General features: G+C 45.1%; 1 protein-coding gene across 2 annotated transcripts in view; it reads right to left on the bottom strand.

The window, feature by feature from the left end:
- The window catches only part of RNF11 (ring finger protein 11), a 37,165-nt gene extending 24,378 nt beyond the window's left edge, over positions 1-12,787 (bottom strand). For both annotated transcript variants that reach the window (XM_086753735.1, XM_086753734.1), the window contains exon 1: positions 12,160-12,787. In XM_086753735.1, the coding sequence (XP_086609861.1) occupies positions 12,160-12,282 (123 nt within the window). In that variant the 5' untranslated portion in view covers positions 12,283-12,787. The remainder of the gene's footprint in view (positions 1-12,159) is intronic.
- Positions 12,788-14,472: the final 1,685 nt, after the last annotated feature.

The following is a 14,472-nucleotide window of genomic DNA, read 5'->3' as shown; positions in this document are numbered from 1 at the left end:
AACGCACTCGCTGCCCACACCAGTATCAGATATTTGTTCTGTGCATGCTCTGGTATGCAGTTAAGTCTGACTATATCCTTAATTGCAACATGGAGAAGCCAAAACTCCTGTAATAGTGGTGGTAATAGTACACATCTACTACTTGACACCTCTAGATCTTTCCAGAGATGTCACAAAGTAAAATGCAACGTATAGATAGCAAAGAGTGCAGATAAAGCCAGCCTCCACCAGGAAGTCAGTTTGGTTCACTAATCTGACAGGAGGAGAATAACAGCAAGAATTTCAGATACTTGAAGGGTATGAGTGACTCACTGAGGGATCAGATAAGCACCAAAGCCACCATAAAGCAACTGCAGGGCACTTGGCTGCAAGTGGAAAACAGGAGGGAAAAGCAAAGCGATCCCTTTCGGCGGCAGTGGATGGTTAGATCAGACCTTCTTCTGCCAGAAACATGGACGCACACCATGCCAATCATGAGGCATGCCACATTTTTGCCTGGTTTCAGCTCACGGTCCGCTGAACACAGTGGTAGCCCCTGAGCCTCTGCTTTGGCCTTGGCTGCGTTCACTCTCGAGCACTGTATGTCAAAGCCATCATGCGCAAGTGCTGGAGCAGAATCCTGCCTCAAATGAAGTTAAACAAACACTGGCGCCAGTTTCCCCATGCGCCAGAGGTGTACGCACCCCAACACAGGGGCACCGATGGGTTCCATTAGCACCCGTCCCTGGAGAGGACTATCTGGTAGTGTTAGGCAGCAGCACTTCCTTTAGAGACACAGAAAGTACCTCTCTGTCTCCAGAAAGGTTGCAGAAGCCCAAACAGCTCCAGCTGCTGATGTACTGACTCAGATATAACTCCCCTGTATTTAAAAAAAAAAATACCTCACGCTGACAAAGGGAGGGACAAATTACCCTCAGCCTACAGTGCTCTTCACCACTTGACTCATTGTCCTGAGGTGGAAAGATTTGTCTGATCGCTCAGCACCAACAGCCTGTTCGGCAGCATCTGTTACGTAGTTGTTACTACCATTTTCCCAGTTTCCGCTTTCCAGTAAAAATACCACTGCACCAGCAGTGCTGCTTGGAGGAATCTCCATCTGCGTGACCTGACCAGAGCGAAGAACACACTGACCCCAGGAAATCACGTTCAGAGCCGACTGCAGAAACTCCTGCCAGCATGAAGGCATGATCCAATTCACTCGTTAACCAAAAGGTAATTGCTCATTATTCAGATGCAGCACACTGAAGACACAGAGACATGAAGTTCTGAACACTGCAGCTGGGAGTTTGGAATTCTGGCCTTCACCACACCGGAACTTAAGACAGTGGCACGTGCATAAGATGTATTTAATAGACCCCAAAAAATAAGGAAGGATAAAACACCCTCCTTTCCTACCTCAGCCTAAAACTACAGCTCCTTTCTCCTCAGTTTATCAGCTCAGAGTAGATGACAGCAACATAAAGACACTTCAGGAGAAGCTATATATAGGGTGAAGTGAACTCTTCCCCAGAAAGCTTAGATCTAGGTCATCTCGCTGCTTCTGGGAGGTAGGAAAAAACAGGTTACTCACTGAACAAGACTACAGTTTATAGAGGAAAACAAAGATTACTCGGAGCATGAAATTCTGTGTGGATAGTGGTTTTTTTTCTTTCCTAAAGAATTTTTTAAAATATAACTAATGAGTCTGTTTAAACTCTGTCTCTGAATACCTGACTCCATCTACTGTAAATCAAGAAACTCACTATGTTTACAAAAGCATGGCCATTCTTTGGTAAACTTACTTTCAGTACTTCAGCCACACAGTAAAATAGAGTTTGTCTAAATTCAGACGTAAATGTAAAATCCCTTCTTGCGAAGTGGTAGAGCAACTGAGCATCTCACTCAGGTTTGGTCCACAGGCCACCATCCAACTCAGTCCAGCTGCTGAGGGTACCTGGCCATCACAGCCACTGTAGCATCATGTGGATGCTATCAGAGGCACAGCTCTTTAGCTAACAAGGCAGGCAGAGGAGTTTTCTTGGCTCAGGACAGACCTCAGAGTAACACTACCTATGCAGTGCTTCTTACTAGTTTCCAATTTGCAGGCCTCTAAAAATTGCCAAGCAGAGGCGTGGACCTGTATTCTCAGTTTAGTGACTACAGATGGGGTTTCACTCGCTCTTGTGAGCACTGTAAAAACAGCCCATAGAGCCTCAGAGACCCAGGAACTAAGAGGTGAAAAAACCACTAAGCTGGAAAAGAATTAACAGTTAGTTTAAACTACGTGTTTTGTTTGAATTTTAAAAGTAATCTTGTTTCCTTCCAAGAAGGCCAATATACTTCAAAGGATGCCACTCTCCACATAGCAATCCGCAACTGCCTCAGGGTTTCCAAATATATAGATATAACATCACAGACCTCTGAGGCAGACACTCAAGCAGTGACATAGTCACATTTCATAAGCTAAACTCAAAATACATGGATGCAACTGCAATACAAATCATAATACTAAACAGAAAACAACCAAGAGAAATCCCAAAACATCAGAAACTGGCAACAGCAATTAAGCAAGTACTATTATAGGGCATAAAATAAAGCCTACAGGTGTTATAATATTAATTTCGATATCTTAACTAGATCTGAATTTAGAGCCTTTTATACGGTTTCCACTGTTAAATGCTTTCTGTTAAGTAACAGCACAGACCAAACCAGTTTAGCAGTTTCGTACGGCTGTAGTCAAGCAATGCTTGCACCTGTTTGCTCAAAACCTGAAAGCAATCATTTCTCTTTCTGAACTTTAAATAAAATTAATTTATTCAGGCAAAATAAATACTGGTCTTAGTCTATACTGCAAAATGATACTATGTCTGAACTACAAATTTCGACAACCGTGTTAATAAAATGCCGTGATTAATGTTCAGTGCACAGAACAAACTCTGTATCTGGGTTTAATTACAATGATGAATAAAAGTCAGACACAGGCATCGTCCCAGAGCAGTCATGCATTATACTGTCCCACAGACACTGGAATAATGGACTCTGATGCACTTTGATCTCTTAGATAAGTCTCCCGCCGCTCTGAAACAGAAAGGGCAAGAGCACCCAACCTCATCCAATTCTGCAACGTTCGCACACTGAGTCATTAGAGATTTGTATCCCCCGCTAGCCAGATGCATCTTATGGGAACGAAGTCAGATAAATATTGCTCCATCTCCTTCTGGCTAGAGTTTGTACACAAATCATCAGAGAGCCATACAGAGTGATGGTGGTGAAGACTACTGAGAAACCTTACAGTGTCTACAGAACTACCGTCCAAGTATATATAGTGATGTTATAGATGTATTTCTGGGTTATAGTCTAGTCTGAGTTGGTTTGTTTTGTTTTAAACAGAAAAAGCAGTTTTGCCATGACAAAGATCAGAAACTGGCAATATCTGGTAAATTTAGTTGTTTTAATCATGGCTGCAGGACAGCAGATTCCTTGCTTTTGTCCAAACCAGCACTGACTGAATGATTTTTTGCTTACCACTGGATACTGATGCGGCTTTGTTAAACGTTATCAGTCATAAACCACGCATTTCCTTGACTCTTCTAAGGACCTCTCTTAGCAGTCCAAACTCTAACGGCACGTGGATGAGCTACAGTCCCAAACTCTGGAAAACTCAGCACTGTCAGCCAGCTGAGATCTGTCTTTGAAGATGAGATTGTCCCTGCACGGGCATTTGGGCTTGTATGTAGTTCACTGAACTGCAAGGGCTGTTTCTGAACTATGCCTCTAGAAATATGAATTGCTCCAAGTGGGGAAAAAGCAGACAAAAGGACACAGAGGCCTCTCCAATGTCAAAAAAAAAAAAAATACAGTCAAGGGAAACAGGTTTCAGTATTGCAGGGATAATAGTCTGCACATTCACCACCACATGCTGGGGCTAAGGGAGGAACTGAATTTCCTGAGTCACAGTTTCTCTCGTTCCTCCCAGTTTCAGTCCTCCCCCAGGCACCACAGGTCTACACCATCCCTAAACTAAACCAGTGGTTAAAAACAGAGGCAGGAGGAGAACACTCAAAAATCAGCCCAGCCTTTGATACGATGGTATGCATGCACGCACGTGTGCGAAGCGGAGAGCACGCTTAAGCATTCTGATGGATCAGCAGAAATGCCCGACGCAATAAGCCAGCTGGTTGCGATTTGGCTGATGCGACTGCGGTTGAAAGGACGGTTCTTTTATCTCCTCCTCCAGTTGCTGCACGCATCTGCTGTTTGTCCGTGTCACTGCGCATGGATCGTGGCCCAGCAGCTTTTACGCCACCAGCATTCTAACTTTCTTCTTCGCTGATGAGAAACAGAGTGGCTGGCAGATTCCTACGAAGGACTGGTAAATAAAACAACCACCCTCTGTAACCGTTTGGTCTCTTGGAAATTGTTTCATTAGTTCATAGAAAAGTCATGGTTGATTTGCTGTAGTCCATTCCACAGATCATTATCTCTTCAGAACATAAAACTAGTTTATCATCTGTGGTTCAGAAATCAAAGTCCAGATGTACAGCCAGCAACAGCTGCTGATCACAGAAATGAACCAGTGGTACATACGGGAAACATAAGAGCTTCCCCTTCACATGGTGGTCCTAGATTTTGGGGAGGGCAGTATTGCTTGTTTGGGTTGGCTTGCCTGAAAGAATGCACAGTCTCCCAGCATAACGAAGATTCACCACCCTGATTAGGCAAGATTTCTTATTACTATCTCCACAGCCTCTTCATCCCTACTAATCGAGCATCTGGAACGCGAGCTGCCAAATAAATGCTGAAATATCAGATTCCAAAACAGACTTCAGGAGACTTATCTACTGCCTTAAACAGATCTTCTGATAAAGCTCCCTCTCTACAGCAGCAGGTTTGCCATAAATTCCTGCAGAGGTATAATGGAGGAATATTATTTTGTTAAAATCAAATTATCAGGGAACACTTTACAAACATGAATTAAATTACTAAGCATGCCTGCACTAAAGATAAAGTTTATTACTCCTTTACTCCTCATTTTACAGTGAGGAGCACACAGGAAAGCACAGACCAGTCAAGTGATTTGCTAGAAGTCACAAACTAAAGAGAAGACTGAACTAAGAATGATGATGGCTTATGCTAGGGCTGCTAGAGTGATTTTTGGTGGATTTTGTTTTGTTTTGCTTAGCTTGGGGGATGGGTATTTTTTGATTCAAGTCCACAGTGCAGTTTTACCCAGCAAGACACTACGCAAGACTCTAGCTCTGCTGGGACAGGTCGCTGCTGCAGCTGCTCCCCAAGAGGCTGGCAGAACGACAAGAAAGATAGCATCTTCTACAAAAACACATCCTGCCTTCAGTAAGCAAGACTTACCCTAATTTCTGAGACCTTCACAATGTCAGGGCATATTTTTCTTGTGGTCTAAATCAAGACTGGACCTTGCTTTACCTTTTAGAGTCAACAAACAGTGACTTTTCAGCATTTTTCCTTTTTTAGAATAAAGGGAAAGAACAGAATAAATAGAATAAACAGAAAACAGACTAAAACTTTAAAGAGGTTTTATTCTAACTCAGCCATGACATCCCTAAAAACCTGCTCATTTTGTAATTCTTTGGTCTCTTAGGAACGGTTTCATTAGCTCATAGAAAAGTCATGGCTGATTTGTTCTAGTCTATTCTACAGACCATTATCTCTTCAAAATATAAATATGTTTCTCTCTGTGTGTCTATGGGAGGCAATAATAAGGACAAGCACCAAGTCTGGAAGATACAAGTCTGTCACAAGCAAATGGTGTTGTTTTTTGTTTCTTGACCTTACATTCTGCAACCAGTTTGACTGCAACCATTACCAGAGTCTGCAGAAGTGTTCATTAAACTGAGCTTCCTGAAGTGATGAACAGGGACAGAGAAAGACAGGGACAGACCTTGTACAGCTTCTTGATCCAACTTAAGACACTTCTTGCAGAAATCCACGTAAAACAGCAAGCAGTACTCTGTCGAATATGATTATAAACATATTCTCTTCTGTTGGAAAATCTTCTGGACAGAATGGGTAGGAACAGATCTTTACTGACTGTCGACTCCAGCTAGTCTAGAAGCCAGCTCTAGTTTTCATAACAGAAAGATGATAATAATACAGAGAACTCAAACATCAGTATACACCTCCCATTTCCTCTAGCCGTGTCTGATACATATTTACAGCCAATTGGAGTTTAAAATCTATTTTAAGCAGGCAAAGTATTACAATATTCAGCCAATATTCATTAAAATATTCATTAAAAACAGGGTATTTTCAAGATCAAAGTCATCTAACTCTGTGATACCATCCGATATCCTTTATTTTCATGTTTGCCTTCCTTCCTCTCTTCTTCCCCTGCCTCCCCAGCTTTTTTCACTAGCAAAATGGCAGGCAGCACAAATCAGCCAGCCTGGCAGGCTATGCTGAAACCAGTATGCATTAAGACAGGAAATACAGGTGCACTGATTTTTCTAACTGTTATCTAGAACGGAAGTTAGACTTAGCACCCTCAGGAAACTTTCCATCTAGCACTGATCACCAGCAATACAATTCTCTAGAGAACTTGCTAAGTTCTTCAGATGTAGGAGCAAGAAGTGTCATGGTATATTGTTGAATAATCTTGCACACTATTACAATTAAGGTCATAATATACATATTTCATTACTGTCTGGATAAATTAACTATATAGCCCTACACAGATGTTAAAAAAAAAAAGAAAGGTTTATTATTGCTTTGCACATACAAATAATTTACCAGAACTGCACCATGGGACATGGAGGGCTTACAGATTTTCTGAATGCAGCCATCCAAACTGTATCGTAACTATTTATCAGGAGTGACTTTATCACTTAGTGCTTGGTCTTTCATAGCTAGACACATTATTTCAGAACACTATGATACCACTTGCTCCATCTCTGAGAATGAGCTTTATAAAGCAGCTTAAGCAATCATATTTTGAAAATAAGTAAAACACAAAACATCACTGGCTTACTCTACCATTTCTTATCCATGCAGCAAACTCAACTTCAGCTCCTCCATCACTTTCTCTCCTCACTGAAGCTGATCTCCACCTAGGGCACTGCTGCCAGAAGGCACTAGCCAGCAGCACACCTACAAAGAGACACCCTTGTTTGAAGTCCTTTGAAGTTTCCACCAGACTGAGGAATTGTGGACTGGAGTGGTATTTCAGTTCACATCTGCAAATGCAACCGTAATTCTTAGGCGTCATCACTGAGATGTGGAGGACAAGCAGACAAAAGGGCAAGACCTGCATAGGCAATTTTTAAATACACTCCTTTCTCTTACATTAAAGTAAACTTACTAGTTGGTTTGCTTTATTTAATGGATAGCTTTCTGTATATAATGTTTTCCCATCTCATCCTTCTTCCTTTTATGCTGTTCCAACGTATACCAACAGTTCTAGCTTTGCACAACCACTCAACGTTAAATTATAACGTGTTATACTACTCTAGTCTTTCTTCTTCCTTCTTGTACAATACACGCAATCACAGGTGATAAATCATCTCATTTGCAGCCCAAGAGAATTTTGTATGGATGCTTCTATAAATGCGTGCAACTCCTATATCAGAATTAATTTGGTTTGCAATTTTTAATGATACTAATTATCATGCCTTTGAAAAGACAGCATCAGAACACCAATGTAATATATTACCCAAGTCATGATGAGAGCATAATAAAAGCTTTCTTTCTCTGTTAAGCAAAATACATCCAAACACACGCATCCACAGGGGCAAGTTTCATACAGAAATGCAATAGACTATTTCAAGAAAGTTTTCCGACTGTTCAAACTGGAGACTTCTTCAGCGTCTTGGATAAGCAGCACTCCAGGGCTGCATTTACTGCGCTGCGCTCAGGCTGAGGAGATCCTGGAAAGTGACTTACGAGGGACCTAGGGCATCATCATCACAGCCTGCTGTGCCACCTCCCTGAACTGGGGACGGCTGGAACAAAGCACAACAAAACAGATGGGTAGGGACGAGGGTACAATGCGTACAGGGGATGCTCAGTTAACAGAGGAGGCCCAAAGAGGCTATTGCAGCAACCTCAGTTTAAGAAAAGCCAAGAGACATCCTAAATTGTGCTTTCAAAACCTGCTGTCCCCAACAGCTTTTGGAAGATTATGGGAGTACGACATTGGACTAAGCTCATGTTTGTGAGCTCTCATCTCATTTTGTGCCTACAGCCTAATCAAAGGAGTATCCAGGTCAAAAGGTTTTAAATTAATCCCTCCAAAAGCAAAAACAACAAAAAAAATCCACTAGATCCACTGAAACATTTTATCTAGGCCTGTAAGATTACACAGAGTGGTACTGAGTACCAGAGCGTGTTTTGGACCCCTTCAGGTAAAGGTAAAATACTTTATTAGTCTACCTGCCACATCAACATATCAAACGTGCTTTTATGAGTTCAATATCAATACCAAGAACTGGCACTTATTTCTCATGCTTTTAGCTTACTAGTTTAGCAAGTGGTACACATCTTTTTTAGAAGACTGCAGTGTATTTTGTCAACAGTAGTACATTATAGAAACTTCGGAAGAAAAGATGTAAAGTATTCTGCAGCTTACTGTGTAAAGTTCCAAAGTTTAATAAACTGGCAAATTATTTCCTGCAACTATTAAGGAACTATTTAAGAACAGAAATAGGAGATGAGGATTAGGAAAAGGGCACATCTGTTCTGCAAAATAAAATCTTTAATAAGAACTACCAGAAGTAAGAGAAACTGGAAAAAACAGTGAACTTGTATGGAAAAACAGCAGAGGCATATTGCCAACAGATGGCGAAGAAGTCATACACAGAAAAGGAAAACAAACTTGAAAGCATACTCAATTTTGAAAAGTTGAGAAAAAACAAAACCAAAGCTAACTCTTTCCTAATCACAGATTCACTGGTTAAAAATGGAGTTGCATGTGCCTGGCACTTAGAAAAACAGTTGTAATTTCTGGATTCTAAAATGGAGGCATCCAAAATTAGTGTCTCTATGAAAACGCTGGTCCACTCTTGAAATCACTTCCTTTCCCTCACCACAGAAATACACTCCTTTTTTGGTGTGCTTTAATTATTTCCCATGCTAGCCATTAAGCTTGATGCACTGAAAAATGTCTGATGATTTAACAGACCACTTTCTCATTAACTCAGACACCAGTTTAAAAAGCTGCATCCTCTCTGCTGTAGCTTACAACACGTACTGCCACAGAAACTGAGAGCAGAGACAGGTATACGCAGAGCCTCTGAATGGAAGCTGCACTCCCCGTTACTCCATGTGTCTACAGTGCCAATCCAATTTTCAGTCTCACTTTTGGAAGCAGGAATTTCACACAGCCGGTTCAATAGCACTCACTGATAAAAGAAATTTGACATGCAATACTGAAATTATTATTGGAGACACATTTTGCAGTTATAAATAAACAGCTAAATAAAAATCATGGCTTAACAAGATTCCCATATGGATGCCCATGGCACAATCCTGTCAGAACATGAAACAGTATTTTAAACATCAAAGTAATACAGAAGTTAGTTACAGGAGGCATAGAAGTGACTTTCTACAACTGTGTATCTTCACCCAACAAGCTTCCTTCTCCTGGTTCACAAACCTTGCAAGATCTATTCAGGAAGCTGACACACCATTGCTGCAAACCCAAGAGAAGCAAACATACCAGATTTTATTCTCTTCTAAAATATGTCCATTTTACAGCTGAAATTTCAGTACTCAGATTTTAAGTTGTTCATCTCCTAGTTTCTTGCACAAACTGCTAGTAGCCACAAGCTGGTTTTCAAACTCATTTTAACCTCTTCCTTCCTTTCCTTCCTCAGATCTATGTACTCTCATACACACTCTAATTCTGGTTAAGATACTGTGAAAGAAGTAATTACCACACACAGGACAAAACTCCTGAAGCCTCATCTGTAACACTGAATCCAAGCTGCCACCTGAAAGTTAAACCTATCACTAGCACAACAGCAATAACAGAGCATAAAGAGTTCTTTAGAGTCTGTATTGTGCATCTTCTAAACCAAAAACAGTTAAAAATTATAAATCTCCTCAAGCTTAAAGTACATGAAGTACTGCACAATATTGTAGGTAAGGCCTTTTTTTAAAAAAAAAAAAAAAAAAAAAAATCACAAACCATTGTAGTTCAAAGTGTGTGGAAAGAGTAGCTTTGAATTTTGACTATACGAGACAAAATGCTACCTTAAGATGAAGGTTTAGGAATTGCTAGGATCAGCGGATGGGCTTTTCGGACAGCCAGCGATGTTTGAGACAGCCAAGCGCCTGTGGGCACATCACCTGACGCTACACAGCTTTACTGAGGTGAGGGAAGCTCTGCTACGAACACACTTACTCAGTAACAGACATCCCTAAGTTCATTTATTTTGCTGTCTACCGTGTTCTCAGTCAGTCATCCATACTTATAAGCAAGAAGTTCTTCATCAAGAGAAAAACAAACAAACAAAAAAAAAAAAAAAGCAGCAATGGAGGAAGAGTACTTATCTACCCTGAAATCCACAGAAGGCCTGCACAACGCATACACTTGATTCAGGACCCTTACAAGAGCTAACAGGTTGTTTTCAAATGGGGGGTGGGATCAACCTCCACAGGTCTTCCTAGAGCCACAGACATAAATGCAGCAAACAGGACGAACAGTCAAACTTTGTATGTTGATTTGACAAAAATACAATGCACTCCTAAACCACACGGACAATCCAAGCTTTATTTAGAACAACACGACCTTTAAAAAACTTTATCTGCTACCAAGCACTTTCTGTTTATTGGACTTCAGCAGACATAGCTTAGAAGTCAGGAAAAAAAGTTTCCCCAAATCAGGATATTTATTCTCATATTAAGCTTTTGCACCCAAACAAACAGCTACAGGCTGCCAAGTGAAACCAGTGCTGCTCCACCACACCAAGGGCTGCTTCGCATGGGGCTTCTCTTCAGCACATAAGGGGCTTCCTAACAGGGCTGCAATTCTTGAACTCGTCAAAGCATTTGTAGAGGAGATGCCTGCCCGGTTAAATACTTCCTGCAATTTTGTTAATTGTACGTCAAGGTCTGCAACTACCGAACAGAGAGCTCTAGATGACAGAGAGCTCTCAAGTCCCCCTCCAGAATCTGTGTCTCAGCTGTCATTTCTACAGATTTCTCTGGAATGTATCCCTATTATCTCAGATAGGAGAATACTTTTAAAACTTGAATAAAATGTGAAGTTACACCACAGATTTTTTTTTTCTTCATTTTTTAGTGCTGTACAACGGTTTACTGCAGACGGCCTGTTCAGGGCAATGCACATTTCTATACATGGGGATGACATGACAACATGGGGTCGAGATGACAAGGGGCAGCCAAGCGCAACCCCAAGTTCAGCTCCCCATCCCCAGGGCCGAGAGCCCGGCTCTCCCACCGCAGCCATCGCCGCTCCACATCGGCCTTACCCTCCGCTGTCAGGAAAGCGGCAAAATAAAATACCTGGCTTTTTCTTTCCCCGCCTTGATTCGTCATCAAGGCGTAAGTTAACAGATTCTCTCAGAGATAGGAAAAAAAAAACAAAAAAAAAAACAAACAAAAAACAAACAACCTAAACAGAATACTGGGAGACACTTCCCCGGTGGTGCCCGAGGGAAACAGGATCCGCCGCGCCGGGAGAGCCCCTCGCTCACCGGGGATCAGACGCTGCTAAAAATACGGGAGCGGAGCCGGGGCGGCGGCGAACGCGCCCGGACAAAGCCCGGACAAAGCCCGCGGTCCCCGTCCCGGAGCCGCGCAGGGCCGGGCGGTGATGTCACCGCAGGCACGCAACAAAGGACGCGGCACCGGGGCCTGCCCTCCTCCCCCGTCCTCCGGGACCCCGCGGCTGTCCCCGGTCGGGCCCGCCGGACCCTCGCCTCCCGCCTGCCCAGAGGCCCGAGCTGTGAGACTGGGAGAGACAAAGAGGCCTTGCCGCCCCCCTCCGCCCCGGTACGCGTGAGCGGAAAGGGAGCGGTTCGGGCGGCCGCCCAGCGCAGGAGAGGCGGCGGGGCGGGTGTCAGCGGCGGCCCCTGGCTCCCAGGGGGAGCGGCCCCCGCCCCCCTCTCCTCACCCCCTTCCCGCGGGCCCCGCCGCCCGCCCCCCTCCGGCCTCCGCCGCCGCGCTCCCCACCCCCTCCCCTACCTGATATGGCGGCGGCGGCTCCTGATCCGGCTCAGCCCCGTCCCCGTAGCTGGCTCTGTCCGACTGGGACTCGTGCAGCAGCGAGATGTCATCCGAGGTGGGGGACTTGAGGCAGTTCCCCATCTTCCCCGCGGGGAGCGGGTCTCCCCCCTCCTCCTCCGCCGCCTCCTCCTCAGGGACGGACCGCCAGCCCCCGCCGGCGGCGGCTCCGCGCCCTCAGCCTGCCCGCCGCAGCGCGCAGCCCGCAGCCGCCCCGCCGGGGAGGCTCATGCCAGCCCCGGCCCTTAAGCGGCTTAGCAGCAGCCCGGCAGCCTCCCGCTTCGCTCCGCAGCCGCCCCGGCCCACCGGAGCCCGGAGGGTTGGGGGGGTAGGACTTGGCCTCCCACCCCCCGCGGGGGGGGAGGCGGCGTGGGGCAGCGGGGGCACCGGTGGGGTCCGCCCGCCCCGCGGCAGCCCGGCGCTGTTCTGCTTCCTGGTCACCAGCTCCCTGCGCACTGGGCTTTGTCGCACAGGCCGCCCCGGCTCCTCCCCTCACTCCTCCCCGCCGGGCCAGGTTAGCCGCCGCAAGGGCCCCGCTCCGCCGCACCCGGCTGCGAGGTGCTGGGGGGGGGGAGTCCTGCCCGCCCCCGGCGGGACTGACTGAGGCGAAACGGGGCGGGGGAACCGTGCGGCCGCTGCCGCCTGCGAGGCGGTGGGTTCCCCCCGGCCCCCAAAATGGTGGGTGCCGCTTTGCTCCACCCCCCGGGAGCGCTTTGTTTTTGTTTGTTTTCCGGGCATGGCGGCGCGGCGGGGGCGGGAAGGCCGTCCCGCAGTGGCAGCGGGGCCGGGCGGCGGTAACGGGGCTTCGGCCCCTCCGCGGCGGCTGCAGGGACCCCTCCCGCCCCACCCCATTCTCCCACCCGCGATGGTTTGTGTGGGGCCAAGGGTTCCTCCCTGGTCTGTGGGTCAGCCCGGGGGGCTTCCTCCGGTGCTGACCGCCGGCACGGCTGGAGCGGGCGGGGTCTGCAGTTGTAGGGCCAGGGCAGCGACCCCCCACTGCCGAGCAAAAAAGGCAACCGGAGCCTTCTGTGTCACTCACGTTTCTGAAGGTGGCCCCTTCAGGCTTTTTTATGTGATAAGCAGATGCTGAGAAAAAAAAAAAAAAGTGTTTGGCTCTTTTTTTAAAAATCAAAAACATACTCAATTTTGGGTATGAGTGTAGATAAATGCAAATTTTGAGAGAGTGAATCCCCTGCTTTCACTGTGTTAGCGTGCCAGCACAGACCCACACAGAGGAGAACTACATTTTTTTTCTTTACAAGATGAGCCTTTAAGTGTTCTTCCCAGCTTTGTCCTCTGGGACGCTTCCTCAAAATCCCTCCCAGGCTTTCAGATTCAGACCGTAGACTGTATTTAAAACGCCGATTTTGTTACAGTAGTGTTTTTAAAGCAAAACAAATCTGGTGTGGATGCAAACAGCTAGAAGGTAGGGTCTGTTTCAGTACAGCATGGCTGCTTTTTATCACTGAGTTCTCTACTGATCCATGTCAGTCCTGGTTTGCACTAGAGCTTCCATCTTAAGTCAAAGTGTCAACAAACCAGTTGTCCACAGTTGTGTTTGGCTCTGCAACCTTTACTTACACATTTGAGAGGTCCTGTGGTGGACATCTCGGTCTGGGAACAGACTTCTTGATGATCATCCATGTGAGTTCTTTCTTGAAGATTTAATTTTGTTACTGTGTAGGAATTTTGTTTATCATTTATCAGTGGATAACCTAAACAGCCCCAATGTAAAATCTGTAGCAATAGATAAGTTATTACTGGCATTTGTGGGGTTCAAACAGTTTTAGGCTTTTCTAAGAAACTGAGAATAAAATTGGTTCTCAAATTGTGAGCATTGCTTGTGATGGAGAGGCATTGCAATGGGCTACTGTAAATAATAATGACTGCTCTACATGACTTGGTCATTTGGGTGTTTATCCTATGACTTGCTTTAATAGGAGAATTAGGCAAGCAGTTATTGGAGAGGATCCAGTGAACCGCTGCCTCACCCAGTCATTATTTCAAGGTTAAGGCAATGTCAGAGCTGTCTGCTGTGAGAACCTGGTGATGAGACTCCAGCTCTGTTACTGGGGTTTTCAGTCGTGCAGTGGCAACATTGGGAACAAGATTACTGGCTTTGCACCACCAGCTCAAAAGTTGTAGTGGTCCAGGAGATAGAGAATGGAAAAATTGTGTTCACAAGTGCACAAATGTTGTCTTTTAATACACCTGCATATGCTGTGGTGTGACTATGAGGCTGCTCCTGTTCCTAACACGTTTTTTTTGCAGCAT

The sequence above is a fragment of the Chlamydotis macqueenii genome, chromosome 8 (assembly GCF_036417535.1).
Source record: "Chlamydotis macqueenii isolate bChlMac1 chromosome 8, bChlMac1.mat, whole genome shotgun sequence".
Classification (NCBI taxonomy): Eukaryota; Metazoa; Chordata; class Aves; order Otidiformes; family Otididae; genus Chlamydotis; species Chlamydotis macqueenii.
The sequence above is the reverse complement of the archived record's forward strand: the minus strand, read 5'-3'. Positions and strand labels throughout refer to the sequence as shown.